The sequence below is a fragment of the Salminus brasiliensis genome, chromosome 2 (assembly GCF_030463535.1).
Source record: "Salminus brasiliensis chromosome 2, fSalBra1.hap2, whole genome shotgun sequence".
Classification (NCBI taxonomy): Eukaryota; Metazoa; Chordata; class Actinopteri; order Characiformes; family Bryconidae; genus Salminus; species Salminus brasiliensis.
In genome coordinates this window covers 41,864,426-41,885,953 of record NC_132879.1, presented here as the reverse complement: position 1 = coordinate 41,885,953, position 21,528 = coordinate 41,864,426, and the positions used below count along the sequence as shown (strand labels likewise).

Genomic DNA, 21,528 nt, shown 5'->3' with positions numbered 1-21,528 from the left:
TATATTGTAAAATTGTAAAATTATATTACAAAAATTAAAACCACTGCAATAATGAATCTGACGAATGTTTTCAAAAAACTCCAGCAACGTATAAATGCTGTAATGATTTTATTTATTTCTTTATTTATTTTCACCACATCCTCTTATTTCTTTTGTACTGACTGATCGGCTATTGACACCTGACAGAATTATCTAGTTAGCAGAAGCTAAGCTGCTTTTCGACTGAACATGTGAACGTACCGCTCGTCAAAACATTGAGCGCAGTGAATTTTCCTAGTTAAGTTATTGTTAACGGTTAATAATAGAATGGAAAACTGTATTTTTAACGAGCCTCTCATAAGAACAAAAAAATCAGCGTGTATCATTCTGAGGCAAAACAGAGGATGAGGCATGTTGTGAATAGGCCTGTGTCCATTTGTTTATTATTTATACGTCAAATAACAACCTAAAAACGGAACAAATCCGATGTCACCTTTAAGTCATAAGTCTTACGTGAAAGAAAAGCTATCATAAACTGCAGATTCTTGATGATCTTGTATTATACTTGAATACGTCCCACCTCGGGGTAGCAGTACAGCGTCCTACATAGGAAATCTAGCTAATGTATATCAGAAGTCAGTACCCTGGCGCAGATGCATGCCTTGTTTTATATATAACCTGTATCCCTGTATAATTACTGTTGAGGTGAAAAAAAACACCCCCTTCCCAGTCCTCACGCCACTGTAGAATTCGCACTCTTTAGAGAACACACTGTCCGAAAACCTGTGAGTGGGTTCGCCTGGCTGTTAAACCTTGTATTTCAATCCCTTGCATTTAGTGGAGGATGGATGTATGGATGTAAATTATTCGACGTGCACGCGCCCGCCCCCCAGAGGCGCAAGCGCGCGGCCGCCCCGTTTCCATGGTTTCCGCGCGCACGCGCCAGGACGACGGCGACGCGCAGCTCGAGTGCTGCTCAGTGCCAGACATGGCGGCGGATCTAAACCCCGACTGGCTAGCTTGCCTGCCTTCCTCTTGGAGTTATGGGGTGACCCGGGACGGACGAGTCTTCTTCATCAAGTAAATATGACGAGAATTGTTCCATTTTTTGGTTAAGTTTCCGATGAGTCTCGGCTCAAATGCTCGGTCTCACCCAGCAGCATGCGGCGGGTTCCTATCCTTTTTTTTTTACATTCTCTGTATTTTCTCACCCAACAGCGAAGAAGCAAAGAGTACGACCTGGCTACACCCCGTCACAGGAGAAGCAGTCATTACGGGGCACAGAAAAACTCCAGGTAAAGAGTTTCGGTGGTCTGCTTTTTTGGGGCTCTTGTTGTGGAGCAGTGATTGGGGGAACCGGAGAGACGCAGCGAGAAAGACGAGAAAACAGTCATGACGGAATCCTGCAGCAGCAACAGCAGCAGCTGTGCCACTACGCAGCCGCTCCAGTGTCTGCTGGAGTTAAACTGCACTGGACTCGCTGTCACAGTGGGCTGAAGTTAGATTTGGTCCGAGCCGTTTATCCGTGACTGGCTGGCTCACTCACTCACTGCACCGTCTCCGTGTCACGTTTCACGAATGAACCGCCGGACTGACCGCCGTCCTCCTGACAGACAGCACACACAGCTAAAGTGGGCGACGGATTGTGAAACCTTGAGACTTCACACGGTGGCATAGCTCAGAGCCCTCTCCTTTCTAGTAACAGTAACACACTGCTCGTTACCCTGCCCACGAGCAGGCAGTGTGTGTGTGCTCCAGCTCGCTCCCATTACCCCACCGGTATGAAGAGCAGCATTATTCATACCAGTGGCAACTTGTGTCAGTTAAGCCCTAACGTTGTAGAATCCGCGGTGCTGTCGATGCATTGCTCAAAGCGCCCGAAATGACTGGTGATCTGCAGTGTCATGTGTAATGAGCTCGAGCTGAAGGCTAGTGTGGAGGAAAAAGCCACATAGCACTGCAGAACCGAGGCTGCTAGCACACACTGGCTGTTGTAGAGAGGCTATGCAATAAAGCTGATGGGGGGGGAAAAATCAACTGCTGCAGCGAGAAAAATGGGCTAATTGTTGTTCTCTGCTTGTAGATTTACCAACCGGGTGGGAGGAAGGATATACGTTTGAAGGAGCACGCTGCTTCATCAAGTGAGTTGGGCTTTATTTATTTATTTATTTATTTATTTATTTATTTATTGGCTCATGGTGGATACGGTCTCTGGGGGTTTTCTTCTCTATCGTTTGGCTTTGTGTGATCGCGGCAGAGATATCACCGCCCCCTCACACACGCTCACTCTCTCACTCTCATACTCACTCACTCACTCATTCTCTCTCTCTCGTATATATACACAGAGATTCATACACACACACACACACACACACACACACACACACACACACCCCATTCCGCTGTAGTGTAGCTGAAGCATTTTCCCTCTCGCCACGGAAGCAGCCACTTCTAACAGAGATGAGCTTCTCCTGCTCTCACCATTGAAAGCCAGTCATTAGTGTGAGGCTGAGTTTGACAGGCCTGTGTGACTCAGACGTGGCTCTGTCGAACAGGCTCTACTTGTTGGCTGCCTCAGGACTTGAGCGTTATGAAGCCTACAGCCACGCGCAGGTCGAGTTCATGCACGTCTGTGGTGTTTTTAGAGTGAGCTGACAGACTGTTGCAGCTTGTTTTGTTCAATATTTCTACTCTTCCTATTCTACGGCTGACCGCTGTCTGTGAAGAAAGTGGCTGTGATCACCTTATGACAGGGGATTTCAGTCATATCGCGCTTGTGGCCAGTGTCTCTGCAGGATTTGATTTCAGCCAAGCAGGAGCACACCTGAGCAGATGTTTGTAGAGTCAAGTTTGCTCTTGCTTGGTTAAATTGGAAAGCTACAGCCACACCAGCCCTTTGTAGTAGATAAGACTGGGCACCCCCGGATCTACATCTAAGGCAAGCTGATGACGATTCCATTGCTGTTGACATAAATATATCCAATGGTATAGACACACCACGAAACTATAGGCAGCAGTTGGACACAAATGCTCCGTGATGACTTTATAGCAGCCCACAGACTACGGTTGACCTAGTGTGTTAGAGTCCTGACCTAATGGGGAAGGTCTTGTGAGCATGGTTTGTTTAATGTGAGGTGATGAACTGGTGTTCCCTTTGAAATCACATCATTAGATTTTCTGCATACCCGTTTCAGGGCACAGCACCAAGACTACAGTTTCTTCTTTACTTACGAGCAGTCGGGCTAGATTTTCAAGAGATAACGAGATTCCTTCTACACACGATGTCCGATGGGAGCTAGCCTGGTTTCAAGCTAGTTACCATTGGGCTGCAAGTGTGTAGAAGGAATCTGACTGAACTGATGTTCACATAAATACTGTCTGAAAGCAACAGTATGATGGTTATCCCAAGAACAGCGAGGCAAAGTTTTGATGGAAATTTCCTGTGTCTTTGTTTTGTTTTTTCATTGCTTTCATGGCTGGAAATCTTAATGAGTGGATCCCTAATGAATATATTCTGGATGTAGTTTTTAAACTCATGCCAGCCATAGGGCATCTCTTCAAGTTTGGCGTTCGCAGCGTGTCGTCACTGCATTAATGTAAACTAAATTGTGTTAAAGCACTTTGATGTGTTTCTTCGTGTCAGGCACTAGTCTCACAGCCTGCTTCTCTTCCTCTCCTGTGCTCCTCCTCCTCCTCCTCGGCAGCTGCGAGACAGCAGCAGGAGACGGAAGAGGCTGACCTGAACTCTGTGGAGCTGCATTGAGCCATGCTGCCTGTTGTATCAGTGTGTCTTTTCCACACCAGGGGGACTGTGCATTCCCTAGGTGATCTCACAAACCTCGACACCGGACAAATCTGAGAGCTGCACTGTGTGGTGTGTCTCCCTTTGCTCGAATGTACTTCCTTTCTCTCTGTCCCTGTCTGTGGATTATCTGTGTGTGCCCAACAAGACAGGGCACACTTATTCCCTCAGTCTGGCTGCTGCACTGCTGCTCACTCAAAGGACGTATTATGAAGTGTCCATGTAAAGAGGGAGATGTCGCCCTTTATCCCTATCTTGGAGCGCCTTCTAACCCATTGTCCTGTGGCCATGACGAGAGATTCCGATCCTAGCTCAGCATAAAAGGCCTAGGCCTGCCAACACCCTTTGACCTGTGGCTCTGTGCACGGGCGAATTCCTTCTATTACACCAGCAGCTAATGGCAGACAGCCAGAGATTGAGAATGATATGGGGTCATTCATTACTCCAGCGCAAAGTGGCTAAGGGACAGACGGGGGGGTGGGGGGGGGGGGGGGTGAGGGGGTGTACAACAAGTAGCATGCCAGCGTTTTGTATTAGTGCTGTCACTATCAATTATATATGTGGTTGAATAATCTAACAGTGGTTTTGATGATTAATCTATGAGTAATCAAAAGTTTAACCAAGGTCAGATTGACAATGAAAACAATAAAAGGGACTTATCTCAACAATTATAACAATTCATGATTTCATTAAAAGACCCTAATTAAAATCTCACTGTAAAAGAAGCCAGATCTCCAACAGACTGCTCTAATCAAAAGTTATGTCTGTTTAACAATCCCCAGACTGTGCATCCTGCATCCTCCCAGGAATAGTGTGTCTGCTGTAAGATTTAAGGTTGCTGGTGTGCAATGGGAGCTTATCACAGATTTTTTTCAGTCCCTGTTGCACACATATGAAAGAGAATCGCACTTGATGAAAAAATATGTGACCTGTGATTGACTCCAGCGGAGGAGGAGAAGGAGGGAGGGCCGTGGTGGCCCTGGCGGCGAAGGTTGGACTAGTTTATGGCTGACTGCAACAGTCTCGGCTTGGTTTGTCTTGGGAGTGCTGCAGAATAAACAGCTAAGAAGGAAGCAGTTGTTGGCCATTAGCTCTCTCAATGCTGCCATGCAATTGGAGATTGGACCAAAAGGCAAAGCTGGAGTCCACACCCCCCTTTTGGGGAGTGCAGGGAAGTGCAAACACACATGAAAGCAGAAAGCAGAGAGGAGTGCTGTCGCTGCAAAAGATTGAATGCTGTTATTTATGTTTACTTGCTTGCCAGTGCAATCTTTGTTTGTTTTTGTTTTTTTGGTTTTTAGAAAGGCTTCAGTACAGAAAGCTTGTTTCAGTGGCTATGAAATTAAGGGACCAATCCAGCTAAAGTAAAGAGAAAAAAGATACAAAGGTCACTTATCCAAAACTGGAGTTCTCTCACTGCAGGCATTTCCACCTTAAGAGTAAGATTATTGCTCTGTCCTTTGGAACCCTTTCCAAGATCTTTGTGTGTGTGTGTGTGTGTGTGTGTGTGTGTGTGTGTGTGTGTGTGTTCCTGCCTCCTTTCCACAGCAAGGGTAATCTGAGCTAGGCTGTGGTTTTGGGACAGTTAAGTGGGTCGGTAAATGGGTGTAGTCGTTCTACACTGATGAAAAGCTTCCTGTTGCTTTCTGCGACTTGTATCTCTACTAGAGTCCCCTACTTTTCTCCCACTCTCTTGGTGCTGGACTAATAGGCTGGGAAAGAACGGTGTGAAAAGGGTCATGAGTGCTTTGCCTGCTCACTGTTTTGACACGTAAGCTGCTGATGACAGCTCGTTGCTAGAGCACTGTGCTGTTCCGATAAGGAATCTTTATCCTCTCCTTTGACTTGACAAGAAAGCGATCCTGATGGCCTTAGTCTCGCAGCCAATATGGACGATGTACTTGGAAGGCAAATTTCTCAAGCAGAATGACTAATTTAGCCAGACTGTCATTTTATCAGAGTTATGCATTGGAATTGAATTTAGATTTGACATTTGACCAAACCCAAAGGCTGAATTATTTAGTTAAATAACCATGCTTTTCCTGAATGCAATTACAAAAGTTACCCTGCTAATATCATTATTTATTGCTTTGTCAGAATGATTAGTGGGAGCTAAATGAACACCTTAGCAGTCAGTCATGGGAGATGATAGAGAGCTGATTAATTTGATGCTCTCCTCCGAGAGCGCCTAAGTGCTGGGTTTCCTCAGGGATGGGCATTCTGCTGATGCAGGCCTCTCTACTACCACTGCGTCCTGCTTGATTCATTTGTGGCTTGTTGGCTTGAGTCAGAAGGTCAGAGCAGGCTTTTAATTGAGCCAGTCCCTGATCATTGCTCTTCTAAATGGCCAGCGGAGCATCCAGTTGTGGGTCAGCCCACATGCCATGCTGTATTACAGCCCACCCTGGGGCATTTACAAGACGTTGTCCAGATAATTCAACCAGTGTGCTGAGATTTATCTTCGGCATGAGGGGTTTTCTAAAACCTACTATGTGGTAAAACAGCCTCTGGAAACCTGCCTTGGTGAAGTCGTCATTTTTGCACAAGCTGACTATGGTGAAAAGTCTCAAACTGTGTTTGTCTGTGATCCAAAGCCAAAATTGTGATCCTGGCACTCAGGCTCTCCATAGCATTCACACGCTCTCTCTCGCTTTGCTCTTGCTCTCTCTCTCTCTCTCTCTCGCGCTCTCTCTTTCAGTGAACTGTGTAACTTTGCTACTAGAATTGTGTGCCGGTCATGATACTGCCTCCCTGTGACAGGGCACTTTAGAGAACTTTTCTAAAAGCCCCCTCTTAACGTCTTGTGTAATAACGTTAGTCATAATTAATAGGAGTTGTTGCCTTTTACTCCCTCAGCTCAGATTCTGCGCACCTCATCCCCACCCACTTAACCTACATTTCAGAGTCACTGAACCCTGTTCTCAGAATGTTACTAGCTTTATTAAACAAATAGCCTGATCAAATAGGCACTTCATAACAAATGGCTCATTGCATTGCAGTTAATCTTCATTCTACACTGACGTGATGTAGTCTAGTGAAAAAAAGCACCCTGTGTCTATGATGACTAGTGTTTTTTTTCAGTATTACACATTGTGGCAAACAACTCCCTGCTCTAGCTTTAATGCTTTTAATGCTTCTATTTAGGTAGGACACATCTATAGGTAAGTTCAGTTGAGTAACTTCATTATATCACAATAGGAACAATTCCAATATGGTAAATGGTAGGCTATTATAATTGTAATTGTCTCACTGTTAAGCTTCCCTCGAGGTGCATGTATTTTACAAAAATACTAAATGTATTTTCCGTTCATATCCTAATGTCAATATGTTAATGTTTTCAGCTCCTAGTTCCTTTTAAACACCGCGATCAAGTAACCTTGTGTGTGTGTGTGTCTATAGTGTAGTGGTTCACATGCTCAACTGATACCTGTTGTTTGTCAACTACTGATGTGAAATAACTGTAATATAGTGAGGTGAATGTGCTAGGACTTGGGTTTCCATAGCTTATGTGTATTAGCATTAGCGTTAGCACTCGGTTCTGAATGCTTTTCAGTGCTGGTTTAAATACAAAGGAAAAGTGTGTGGTTCTCCTGCTGGTAAAACAGAGTGTTTCAGTGATCATTTTACAAAATTTCAGATATTATATTAGGTGTTCATGTTCCACTGTAACATAGTTCCACACTGCAGACTCTAAACTATTTTATTTACCTTCTGAAAACGCTCCTCAGTTCTGCCGGCTGGAATAATGTCCATTAATGGAGCCTTGAGGACACCAGAAGGTGCTTTGAATGCAGAGCCAATAGCGAATAGCCAATAGCAAATACTCAATCCTTTAAAATATGCCTGGATTGGCCCTGATCCACTAAATTGGATCTGGACATCCCTATTCTATACAGAATGTTTTGGCAAAGAGGTAAAAAAAAGTTCTCAGATGGACCTTTTTTTGCAGTGCCTGCTGCTCTGCCCTCTAACAAAACAAAGCCCCAAAACAACCTTAAAATGTATATGGGTGTGCATACCATAAGCCCCTTCCCCTGTCCTAACTTAGCTGTAGTATTGCATAGTATTGATCAGTATACAAAAAATTGTAATTGCTACACCTTTAACAAACAGTAAATTTAGTATCTAACTTAGGTAAAACATTCAGCAGATGAAAACAAAAGCACAGTACTAGTTGTGTAACTGGCCTCTCTAGTGGCTTCCCCTCCAGTATGCCCTCTTTAGCTGTCTGTAAGGACCTGGTGTGGCCGGGGTGCTGCCTTTGGGCTTAATGGAAGCTCCCTGTAATTTTTAGAGTCTCCTCCCATCAGCACTCCAAACATTTGCAGCCTGGCTGTCACGACCGTCTCATTTTGCTGTCTTCATGCAGTGATGAGAGAGCACTGCAGGTAGAAATCTACTGTCTGTTAGGTGCACTCACATCTGAGAGATCTGATAATCATGAGCCAATTAAATCTAGTTTGATTATCCTGGTTAAGGGAATATGGCACTTTTTACAATTTTAGTTTAGTTTAAAATATGGCACCTTCATTTAGACATATATACAGTCAGGTCAGTATGTATTGGGACAGTACGAAAGTAATTGGGCGAACTAGCATAGTTAAAAATACAAGACTTATTTTTAATACTTGGATGCAAAGCATTTGCAGTAAACAACTGCCTGAGGTCTGGAACCCATGGGCATCACCAAATGCTGAGTTATCTCTCTTGAGATGCTTTGCCTTTACTGCAGCTGCCGTTAGTCGCTGCTTGTTTTTTGGGTCTTTCTGTCTTCATCTTAAGTAAGTGGGGTAAAAATGCTCAATTGGGTTAAGGTCAATTGTCCATTTCTTTGCCTGGGTAGACTAATCCGGCCTTTCTGTTCTTAAGTGTAAACCATTGGTTTGCGTCTTGAGGTAAATCTCTGTATTATTTTCATAAAGTCATCTCAAATACCTCCTTGTTGCTGTATCATTGTCTTCACCACATAAAGTATTCAGTGGTGATTTAGTGTTGCTAAGCTTGCCAGTGCATGCTGTCTTTTTAAGAATGTAGTAAATTATTGTTCGGGCAAGTTTTTGCTATCTCTCCAATAGGTTTGTTTTTTCAGCCAAATGATGGTCTCATTCACACGCATTGACACCTTTTTGGACTGCATACTGAGAGTTCCCATGAACAGTTACCAATTGCAAAATCAGCACTTGGAATCAACCCCAGACCTTTTATCTCCTTAATTTGTTAAGAAATAATGGAAAACAGGCCACACCTGGCCATTAAACTGTTCATCAGTTTATTTTTCAATGACTTTTAAATGCCTGTCAAAATGGAGGTACTGTGTAACACATAGCTGTAATTCTTAAACTATTAATGCATTAGTTTTGTTAAACCCTTTAAATTAAAGCTGAAAGCCAAGTACAAAGTCAATCACATCTTGATTGCTCCATTTTAGATTCATTGAAATGGTGTACAGATGCAAAATTAAAAAAAAGAAAGTAATGTCACTGTCCAAATACATTTGGAACTGGCTGTACATTCTAAATATTTTTCGCTTGATTCATGAATGGTAGCATGTATGGCAGTTTAGATCACAGAGAATCTCTAGAGACTATCTAAATGTAGTTTTGTTAATTCTGTTTTAAACAATAAGAAGCAAAAAGGTCAACATTCATCACCAGCAGCTTCATTAATCTTAACTGCCTCTAGAAAGTATATTAATTCCCTGACATTAGTTTGACATTCATTTTCATCCAGAGATTAAAGACAAATGTATCCCACTGAGCTAGATATTATGGATTGTTGAGCACATTAACGCTCAAACCAGTGAGGCAAGGCAGACTTTGGGTGGAGGTGGGGGTGCGGGTCCGGGGGGTGTCACCCCTAATCCTCTAGCTCGGCTACTCCATTACAGTTGGATGCATCGTACAAGCCTTGCTACATATCTTTGGCTCTGAAAGACAACTGAAACACAACCCTCTCAAACTCATTCAGAGATTAACAGACCACTTTATTATCCACCAATTTCTGTCAGCTGTGCCACTGGAAAAATAGAATGCTACTCTTTGGATTTTATTAGCCCACTTGGCTCTTTAACCTGCTAAATAACAAACTTGCATGGGTGACTTACAAAACATGCAAAAAGTGCTGTGTAGAGTCACTACAGAAACTGAACTAAGCTATGTGTTTGCAGCATATTTTGCAGTATTATTAACCAATCTAGCTAAGCTAAAGCCAAATGTGGATTTCACACGCTGACATTTAAAAGACTCAGTCGGGTTAAGCTTACCATTAGGAGTAGACTCTTTCAGCTTTCAGCTTTCACCAAGTGATCATCCAGGAGCACTGTCTGTATGTTAGTCCCTCCACTTTAGTAATATGATCTATTTTATTAGTCTAATTATTGTCTAATAAACACACAAAAATGCATTAGGAAAAAAAGTACCGTTCCCCCTGTATAAGCAAACACAGACTCTTTTTATGTGGATTCATTTTCTGGATAAGAATGTAACTTACTAAATGAAAGCACATATTTCAACTATTCAGATTTCTCTCTGCTCTTTTTAAATCAGTGTTTCCCACATTAAAATCAGTCCAGCTGTTTTTTAGGTAGCTAATCATACTAACCTCACATGCCAGCAAACTGATTCTCTGTCAGTATAAAGACGTGTATCAAATATGGTTAATTATATATGTTAATTAGCAAAAAGCTCATCACAGAATCTTGTATGTTTTCTGAGTATTATATTATGATGCACCACTAAAGGTTTTGTAATAATGAATCTAAAGTAGCAGACATGTTTCTTATTCATTTCATTCACACAAATTTGTAGTGAGTTTTGCAGAGATACAAAAAGGGAAGTGGACGTGGTGATCCTTCAAGAACTGTTGCCTTACTGTTTCTGTCATAATTTACCGCCCCACCCAAGATAAGTTGGCTGCCTGTTGATCCAAAGGCAGCATGGCCAGAGGCCAACAGAATCCGAATAATGTGCCTCCTGTTCTAATGTGGAGTGCACAAAGTAGCGGTTAGCATAACTGATGATACTGATTTCAAACAAATCACTTATTCAAAGGGGAAGTAGTTTAAAGTTTTCATTGTTTGGCTTTCATAGTAAGGTTTAAGTGCCATTTAGGGGCTTAGTTTAGGATCTTGAAAAACCAATGTGCGCTGAAACATCTTAGTTGCCAAAGGGACTGCTGTAGCTCCTGAGAGCCTAGGGTTATTGAAATATATGAAATGTAGTCTTGTGTGTGTGTGTGTGTGTGTGTGTGTGTGTGTGTGTGTGTGTGTGTGTGTGTGTGTTTTATGTGTCCAACCAAGAGGGCAAGACATCCAAAAAGTATATCCAGACTCTTGAAGTCTCAGGTCCTGAGGCACATTTAAAGCGTGGAGTTGAGAATTGCTAGACTAAGCCATGTGCAGTTGCTTGCATATTCTCATCACTTGCCTAGTTACTCTCCTGCTTCCATAAGGGATCAGGGGATCAACTGTAATTATGAGTCTTAGCAGCACTTGTACATTTAAGTCTCATAGGTATGAGTGAGAACATCTGCTTTGGATTATTGTTTTTTTTTGCTATTAGGACTGTGTTGAAATTAGGGTTGGATGTTTAATTGAATTTTATTTTCAGTTGCAGTTTTGACTTTCAACGATTAGAAGGAAATCTAATTTCTAATAAAAGGATTTCTAATAAAATGACTATAGTGCAACATTGTACTTTTTGTTTTGTGCTATAAATCCAGTTCACCATTGTTACTGTGCAGTAGTGTGCTTTTGCCCCAGTCATTTATTATTTTTATTTATTTTTGACAGAGAAATATATTTTATTTGCTTGAGCAGCTTTAGGTCAAATTCTCAAATCTCCATGAACACCTGCTAAAAGGCAGTTTGTGTATGAGTACAGTAATGGCATATAGATATCTAGATAGAATACACCATTACTAGGGTAATTAGTAAAGTAATTTCTTGTCTTTGCACCTTTCATTACAAAATGTGTTGGTATTTGAAGCACATCACTAAATCAATGTATTTAATAAGCACTGTGAAATACAAGTGATAGTAAAATAGATTTAAGAGACTTTTTTAAATGTCAGTTGTGTTTTTTAATAAAAGAAAAATGATAATTAGAGAAATGATGTACAAGAGATCAGTGCGATTCAGCATAACACCTTTTTTTTTTTTTTAAGGATAAATCCCAGGAACGGGGTCAACCAGAGGATGTTTTAGATATTTCATAGCGTAGCCATTCAGCCATTGTGTTGACATCAGTTTTGATCTCATTGTTTTGCTGCGCCCTATCTATTGAAGTGGTCCAGGAGTCTATGTGCAAGACCATACTGGGTTATAAGCTATAAAGACTACTGTCAGTTTTTCCGAAAATGTGTTGTCGCTGGTAGTCTGTCACAGTTCAGAGATCGCAGCCAGATACCCAGATGAGTGGAAAGATAATTGACTGCTGTCTCAACCTGTCAATATAATCGGCTGTGAAGTTTTAATCTGATTTATAAGAGCTTTATTATGACTGTGTCTGTCTTCCCGCTGCTTCTCTATCCGCCCTCGTTAACCCCAGAAAGAGTGTATTTGATCTGAGCTCATTCCATTAGAAGCTTCTTACTCGAGATGATTTTTTGTCTCAAAATGTCAATTGCAAAGGACTAGGCCCAAAATACAATGGGCCTGGATAGGTATAGGATAAAAGCATTACTGATGCTAAGCTTAATTTCCGGGTTTGTTCTCTTTAGACTGCATGACTTCAGTATGCGGTCATGTGCATAAAGAGTTCAAACCTACCATGGCAAAACAGCTGATGCAGTCTAACTCTTAACAGTTTGAACTGGATTCAGTGTCAGGCATTTGACTGCCAGTCTGTGACTCCTTTTCGAGTTCCCAAATAGCCTTTTCTTCCAGTAATAACCACCAATTCCTGTCTGGCGCTACGCTCCCATTGCCCTGTGGGGGAAGAGCAGTGATGGCAGTTGGCTGGAGAAGCTAACTGCAGCATTTTTGTGGGCTCCTCCCATGATCTGGCCCTTACACACCAGGATGCCTATTAGCAGGGATGATGGCCTCTGTGTTAAGCGTGGTGCAGTCATCCATGTGAGGCCAGTAAATTTCTGCAGCAGGCATTTTTGCTGCTGGCTTTTTATCCAACCGTAGTGCACAGCTCTAATGAAGTAATCCGGATTTCACAGAGAACCCTACAGGGTCTTGGCCCGCTGTAAACGTCAGCATTGTATTATTTTTGCAGATGATGAATATGCAAGGCAGAATGAGGATAAACAGGTAATCAAATACAATGCTGCTGATCCGGAGATGAAGCAGAATTCACAAGTGAATTCAGTTCCTGTCTTTTGAAAGATTTAGTCAGTACCTTAAAAAAAATACTCCACAATACTTGTATAGACTCCTGCAACCTGCTGTGTGAGCTACACTGCTGCTCGATTGATCTGAAAAGTGCAACATGCTAAATGTGAGTAGGAGACATCCTGCAATCTCAAGACCCAGCCTTCTTTGGACCCGAGCCGCTTGGCTACCCTCCGGTTAATCTCCCCCAGAAGATAATCCAGGGTTTAATTCCAATGCTGAAAGGAGGGGGCAGACAGAGGGGAGCATGATTGTGCCATTTACTGACCTGTACCCTTGCTAGGCTGATGTAGCATGCCCACTGAGAGCCATATGGAATTCCCATTAGGCCTGTGGCATAGATCCTCACGAGATGTTCTGGTAAGCACAGTGGTTCATTGGTTTGTTTTATGCCCACTTGAGTAGCATAGATTATCAGTATGCTGCAGCATAGCATGTGGATTGAAGCTGAGCAGTACCATCCGCTTTGACGGTTTGTCCTTGCTTCTCATTTGGTGTTGTGAGATGATTGATGGATGACTACGCTCATTAGTTTGTATTTGCAGGGCCTCAGACCAAGCATCAGTCGCTGATGAATGATTCGGATGAAGAGTTTCTGACAGTTGTTTTCGTTGGACCTGTGATGTGCTAAAGCTGGCAGCTCATGTGAAGTGCTAATGAAGTGTCCACAGAGTGGGGGAGCGTTATGGATATGCCTTTAAACTGCTGTAATGAGATTTGCTGAATTACTGCCTTAATCAGGGCCTTGTGGGGACACAGAGGAGATGTTTGTAATAATGAGGTGATTTACTGTTCTCTTTCTCTCTCTCTCTCTCTCTCTCTCTTTCTCTTTCTCTTTCTCTCTCACTCATTTGTTTATCCTCCCATTTTGCACCTACTCACTAAATATTTATCATTTCATTCTTGATTTAATTAGAACAGATATGTTAAATGCATTACTATTGGGTCTGAATGGAAAAGGTCCAAACTGAGGTCCAAGCCCCATTCTTGTGGCAGCCACATGAAACCTGAAAGTCAGGGCTAAGTACTGGACTCTCACTCTCCTCCAGAAAATCACAGGAGCAATACAGCTTGTGTTTGAAGGTTAAGCGGCCAACGAGTTAATGGAAAGGAATCCTGCCGCAGCCCCTTTAAACATGAAGGAATGTGCCAAATAGGTGATAATTTAGTTTGTGTTTGGGAGATGTTAATAGCTTTTAAATATAGGCTATGCTTAACCTAGATCCACAGAGATACTGGCTTTAGCATGTATTTAGGATCAGTGTTTTTCAACTCTGGTCCTAGAGGCACCCTGCCATGCCCATTTTAGTACTTACCCTGCTTCAACACACCCACTGCCACTCTGAAAAGATTGGTTAATTAACTGATTAGTTGAATCAGGTGTTTTGGGAGCAGGGGAAGCAATATGTGTGCAGGGCATGGTGCCTCCAGAACCAGGGTTAAGCAACAGTGATTTAAAGAATGGGTTACATTACATTACATTCTTCCATTTGGTGTATGATGGGCATTGACCCAAATGGAATCTTTCCAGGAGTCTGTTGGATCAAAGTGCAAAAGTCTAGAGCTGTCTTTGTCAGTCTGCACAGGTACTTGCCTAGGTTGCCAGGTTTTGTTATGAGTGACTCATCCTTCTCATGGCACAGTGGAGTGACCTCACCTGCAGCAAAGAACATCATCAAAGCACGTGTATGGAAATTCAGCAGCTACGCCTTTTAAATATTTCACCACACAGGCTCCACCAGACTCATTAAAGCAGAACTGCTGCTGTCTCGGCCCACAGCAGTCGAAGGCTGCATGCTAACACGGCACGTACAAAACTGCATTTACGCAGCTGTTGCTGAAACTTTGCTGTGTACCCTTGAGCTTACAGCAAACCTGTTTTGTTCTGACATCATTGTTATGTGTTTCGTTCGAAGGCTTAGAGCTATGGGGTCGAAGGCCAGGTTGAGTTAGCAAACACTAGCATTTGCCTAATTCCTTGCCCACGCTACATGATTTTACTCCTAACTGATGTTGAAAATGATGTGACCCAACATTTTTCACAGATTGTTCTGTCTTTGATCGTTGTTGGTCATCAAAGTATAGAGCCCACTCTACACAATCTGCCCTGAATGAAACAACCCCACATGTGAAAATTATGCACGCCCAACCAATGGCTCTGATCTTCAAAACCTCGCGGGAAAGTCTTTCAGGCATCAAGTTTAAATTCACATTTCCCAAAAGAGACTCTGCATCCATCTGACACTATAGGATCCAGAGTCATAGATATTGAACATGTTTCATATTTACGATTCACGATGATTGGATGATGGGCACCACACACTACAGAATAATATGGGAAAATCATTGTTTACGATCACCCTTTTTGCAGTTGTTGGGAAGAGCAAATCTGTCTCAAAATGATCAGATTATCAGATTATCCTGTTTTTTGATCTATTGTTGAAGATTGTGGCACACCGTTCAAATGTGGTGTAATTTGTGCTTGATCCCTCACATTGTATGGTATATGAACATGAGCATCTCCCATCTAATCACTACCATGTATTGTTCCTCCTACAGTGCGCACCAGGGCAGGCTCTGCGTGGCTGCTGACTTGGTTATTGCTACTGCTAGTGCTGTGTAGGCTGCTTTTCATCCTGCTGTTGAGGGCCTCCTTTGACTCAATAAAAAAACATCAGTGTGAGCCAGGCGTGACTTCCCTCACCTTCTGAATTAACCTGGAATGCTGTAAAAGACTTATTTTTCTCCTGCAAACACTCTCTGTCTTACTCTCTGTTTTGCATTCCATTCATTCCCGGGAACTTTGGCCTGTTTGTGTGTATGTGCCAGTGTGTGCCTGTATGAGGGAGAGAAGCATGGGCCTACACAGGTAAAAAAGGGGTAGCATCGCAGACATTGTTACGCTGATGATATGAAAGGTCCCGATACTGTCAGAGTCTTCAAAGCCTCCACAAAAGGGGGCACAGGATGAGACTGGTAAAGAGCTTACATTACCTTCTACCTTCCTTCTAAGGCTCCTATTAATAATTCACCTGCTGGTTTTTGTAATGCTTCTTTTAGGCACATCTGAAGGTAGACAGTTCTGTCTGCCGTGCACAATCTGGCCTAATCAGAAGGAGTTTGTGCTAAACGTCTCCGCTGTAATAAGTAGGGCCTGTGTTCCAAGTGAGCCTGCTTTCTGAAGTGGGTGGATGCTGTTCTCACCGTTCACCAAAGCTTTACTTTCTGATGTGTTAAGACTTTCCATTTGCACCAGTGCCCTCGCTACTGGAAAATGAGGGCGGCGTGTTCAAATCCACGTATCGGAGTGCGTGTGAGCGTTCATTCATTCCTGTGTGTGGATGTGTGCGCATGTGGGTGTTCATGTGTGATATATGCGCATAGCCTCCTGTGGATGTGTGTGCCCGTCTGTGTGTACATGTGGTGCCTGGTTTATAGCAGGACTCAAAGGCTCAATAGAGAGAGAGATCATCTGCTGAAACACGGCTCAGCTCTGCAACCTTGCTCCTCTAATGATCTTATGTAATTGGGAAAATCCGTTCATTGTAAGGTGCTAAAGCGAAGGAAGAGTACTCTGGCTGCTCTTAAGCTTGAATCTGCCCTGGAGAACCTCTGAGCCTCGGTGTGGAGCTGTGCAATATGAACAGAATTCAAGCGCTTTACATTGCTGCATACTGTAATACTGAATCAACAGCGTGACCTGATTATAGATTGACCTTAACATCAGGCAGTTACATTAAAATCTTTATTCGTAGGAACGCTCTTCTAGGCTAGAGATGGAACAATTGCCAAACTACCAACTGGATACCACTTCTCGAGAGTACATTACTCTGCCCAGTACAGTGAGTATCAGAACAGCAAACAGTGCAGATCACATTAACTGCGACCAAAAATACAGCAGCAATAGTCAGAAAACGAAAGAGTTTTTTAGCGCTAGAAAAGGAGCCAGCACAACTTTTCAGTTGTGTTTCCACTCTGAGCCCCACAGTGGAGCTCTCAATTGGAATTTCTCAGCTGGGGATTCAGTGTTTTAAATGTGGTTGACTCCAACAAAGTAAAGTACATTTAATCTTGGACTGGTGATGCATGGAACATCACAAAAGCCCTGCGTGATGATGCATTACCAAGTCTGCCTGCAAAGGTTAATGTAGTATTAATGTAGCATTCTGCCCTGCCCTCAATCGTTATCAAAGATTGACAGATTGTACTGAAAGATGACCATTGAACTATTGTGGCTCTTAATTCTAGGACTTAGAAGATACGTTCTTAAGACATCCTGAATAGTTCTGAGTTAAATGTTTAAATGTATTTTTTAGAAATGGTTTCTTCCAAAATCAAGGAGGTTAAGGTGTCCCCAGTCTGCTGCAATAACAGCGTCCACTCTTCTGAGAAGGCTCTTAAATCACAGCTTCTAAAATCATTGCTTTTAACCATGAGAACCTTATTCAGTTCAAGTACTGATGTTGAATCCTTAGTTCTGAATCACAAATTGCACTCCAACTCCAAAGGCATTTGATTGTACTCCGTCACTCAAAAAAGCACAGTTCCACTGCTCCATAGCTCACAGTTTGCTTGGTCATATCGGGGCATATCCCTCAAGCTGTCACTTGGCTCTGGTCATGTTGACCTTAGACTCATGTGCAGCTGCTCTAGAGCGTCCGATTCTGTTGGCGGTGCTTTGCTTTAGAAGTTTCCCAAACTGTGTAAATGCATCTTTGAATGCCTGTATAAGTCGTGCGTGCACCTTAAGGTAGCTACATTTAGTAATTAGAGGGAGTGTCTGGATACTTTTAGACTTGATGGGTGTGTGATCATTTATTATGGTTTAGAAATAAAAAAATTTATTTAAAAGGATCCATCTCTATTAGAGCTGCACCAGATTACTATTTTGACAGTCGAATGATCTATTGATTATTGAATGACTGGCTAATTTGCTGATTTGCTCTTTTAGTAAAAAAGAAATTCCATTAATCTTCCTCATTTATAACGTCTCTGGGTTGACTTACTTTCTACTCTGTTTGTGTCCGTATGAGACTCCCACGCCTCACACTAACAGAGCTCTCCACTCACATGTCAAAGTGATGGCGCTGCAGATCTGTAGCAGTTTTAGCCACATGCTCTCTTCATGTGACTGAGAGAAGCTCAGTCTGCATGTTTTTTTACTGCAGCTCTGCCTTCAGCTTAAGAGAATTATTACTGTAAGAAGCAACAGCGGCAGTAAAACTGTATTCCACACTGTTATGGTTGAAATTTATTTGCGGTTCATCGTTCCTAGTTAGCGTGAGAAATATGTGCAGTGATGTCATTGGTTGTTGGTTTTAGTCGACTGACTTGGTTAGTCAATGCACCCCTAATTTCCATAATAAAAAAGAAGCAGTTTTCAATGATTGTTCAAAGTCCAAACTAATTCCGTTAGTTGTCATCAGACAATCTGTGCACTCAGAATGTACACTTAAAAAAAATCCACATCATGGCTGTGTCCTGTGCACATGTTTTTCAGTTCTAGTAGTTAGTAGTCTAGTAGCGTACTCTTTGCAGACGGCCTCTAGTTCTATTCTAGAGATATTCTTGAAGCATCTTGTTGCACGGCATGTTTAAGGTTAATCCACAAATGTTTTATGCTGTGTAGGTCAGGGGACTGTGAGAACCATTCTAAAAACTTCAGTTTGTGTCCCTTCAGGTAATCTATGGTAGATTTAAGGTAAGTTTTGAATCACTGTCTTTTTGTAGAAGCTATTCTCTTTCAGCTTTAGCCTTTTAACAGATGGTTTGACATTTGCACTCAGGATTTGCTGGTGTTTTGTGGATCCCATTCCTCCTTCCACCCGTGCAATATTGCCAATGTTATATAATGATATATAATGTCTGAAGGGTAAAGAGAGCGGGATACAGCAGCTTATAACAGCAACAACTACTAAATACTAAACAGTGCTAACAGACGTAATCAGCTGTATACCATTTCATTTTGTTACTCAATAAATGTATTAAACAGTGCTTGCAAACACAGTAAAGTTGAGCTGGTTGTAATGCTAGTGTTAGTTTTGCTAGCAGGCTAATTGACCTGAACTCTAGCACTGTTTTGATCAATAAAAAGGCTTAATTAAAAAATGCAAATGATTATTGCAAAAAGGAATGGTGACAGCTATAATGAACATTTATGACACAAACATTACCTAACACTGTGTCTGGTAAGTTGGTTGAAAGATTGTGCTGGTCTGAGATAAAGCCAGAAACAAGCCATTTAATTGTTTATCAGTGGAGATTGCGGAGGAGCCATGTGAAAGGTGGAAAGGAGGATTGGGGAAACTTTTGGAAAGATGCTTGTCCAGGAAGTTGAGGTGAAGTTTGACCTAGTCTGACACTGCGTAAATACCATCATCAATTTGAACGTGTAGTTAGGTTTGGGAACAGATGGAGAGGGACAGCAAATAATAGTGTTGCATAGTCATTTGTCTCTGTTAAGAAATAAGTCACAGAAGTCTTATCCAGTCTGACTTGCCTCCCTGGCCATTCAGCTCCAAGTTCTATTAAAACCCTGTGTGTGTTGTGGTACACTCTGCACTGATATGTTGTTTGTCGACCACTGCAGGTGAGTAGTAGATAGAGCAGGATAGAGATGTTGTGTGCATGTGTATATTAGCGCTGGCGTTAGCTTCAATTCTGGCTGGGCAATAATGGGCATTAATGGAGCCTTGAGACCACCAGATGGCACTCTGTGGTCACACTGTGGTTAAAACAAAAACTCGGAACTGGAACGGGATTAAAATAGCCAATACCCGATCCATGGTAAACATGGTAAAAATGATTGTAATTGAATATGGGGTGGGCTCAGAGGTGAAATCACCTAGATCAGATGACATTACAGATCATATACCAATACATCACATGAATGATTAAACAGGTGTACATGCAACTCATATTTGAAATAAGCAAAACCACATAAAAAGGCCTCTGGTTGTACTTTAGAATGATTATGATAGAAAAAGCCAATAAAATAAAAGAACCCTATTGGGATCAAATCTGCTTACAGAGTTTGCTTTTACTAGGAAAACATACTACTGCCTTCAGGTCTAATGTGGCCAACTAACAAGTGTGTGAGTAACTGTGAATATATTATATCATATTGTTATCCCTTAATAAACACTGGTCAACTGCATGTTTCAAGCATTTCAAATTGTTTTAGTCTGTGTTTACATGTGTCATGATGAATATATCGTCTTTCGTGAAAAATGTCTTTAAATATTGTGTGATAGTATTTTTACCACATCTCCCAGCCCTAGTTTGATTTAAATTATGTACAGCGTGTTTGTCTGCAAAGCTTCTGATGTTTAAAAGACTACTCTACAAAAAGATAAGCGGCTACTTAATACCTGTCTACTGGCCATCATCATAACTGCCAAGGAATGCAGATCTGCTCCCAAAAGCTTCAGCTTCGTCCTCACCGGCATCTGAGGAGCGATCAAGCAGTTCCAATAGTTGACAGCTGGGCTTATCGCCCAAAATACTTTCTAGCTCACTGTGAAAAGGGCACTTCATCTGGGCATGGCCTGTTTTTTTCGTTTGGTACACTTTTTTTTTTTTCGCTTTCTAACTTTTCTTTAACACCATAGCTGTTCTGATCTGCTGTGACCTTTTTTGGCTGTCTCTCTAGAGATCTTTTCTAATATAGACTATTTGCCCTCTAAGAGGGCGTTCAGATCGTGGCAGCTTATGGTGTGTACACCACACGCTTCTTAAGGGTTAATGAGTCTAATTGACAAGTATGTAAGCAAAACTACATGTCCCTTCATGTACATAACGTATGACATATATGGGACATTCTGCATTCTGTTATGGTTACCACAGCTCCGGTTTTGACCCTCGCCTGTTTACTGGTTTGGTCACCACCTTTTCTATAAACTTTTTGTCCAAATATAGATGACTAATGATTAATTAAAAAGAGGACTTTGACCTTAAACTTTTGTGTTTTCTACACCCTAGAGTGAATAGCATGGATAACTGTTATTAATCTTACAAGCTACTTTCTCTATTCCAGGGTCCAATACGTCACTGTCATGACTCTGTGCCCGGCAGGTTCAACTGTTTAAAGCTATCTTTATGGCTTCAGTGTAAAGCGCTTCTGTACTTTAGAAGATTCCTCTCATTCCTCACTTCTCAATGGTGTGTAGTGGTTTGGCAGGACTCTCACCTATAGTTGAAGTCCTAGTTGTAGGCTTTTTGGAACATATTTCTCCTTTTGGAGAGCCAGTAATTTGAAATTGCCAATTTGGCCATTAGAAGTTCTCTAAGCGCTCCATGTAACCTCAGGAACAGTCACACTGATTAGAGAATCAGTGCTACTGAGGTTCTTGTGTGCCTGGGACAGTGTGTGCATGTTTACTATGAATGATTCTGTTGATTCAGTATG

The 21,528-nt window shown here is 42.0% G+C and overlaps 1 protein-coding gene across 15 annotated transcripts in view; it reads left to right on the top strand.

Annotated features, from left to right (window-relative positions):
• Positions 1 to 932: 932 nt before the first annotated feature.
• plekha5 (pleckstrin homology domain containing, family A member 5) overlaps positions 933 to 21,528 on the top strand; it is a 157,946-nt gene continuing 137,350 nt past the window's right edge. For 14 of the 15 annotated variants that reach the window (XM_072672807.1, XM_072672806.1, XM_072672805.1 and 11 more), the window contains exons 1-3: positions 933 to 1,059; positions 1,198 to 1,274; positions 2,063 to 2,120. In XM_072672807.1, the coding sequence (XP_072528908.1) occupies positions 968 to 1,059; positions 1,198 to 1,274; positions 2,063 to 2,120 (227 nt within the window). In that variant the 5' untranslated portion in view covers positions 933 to 967. Of the gene's footprint in view, positions 1,060 to 1,197; positions 1,275 to 2,062; positions 2,121 to 3,683; positions 4,239 to 21,528 lie in introns of those variants that run through there. The other variant, XM_072672801.1, reaches the window with a different exon arrangement.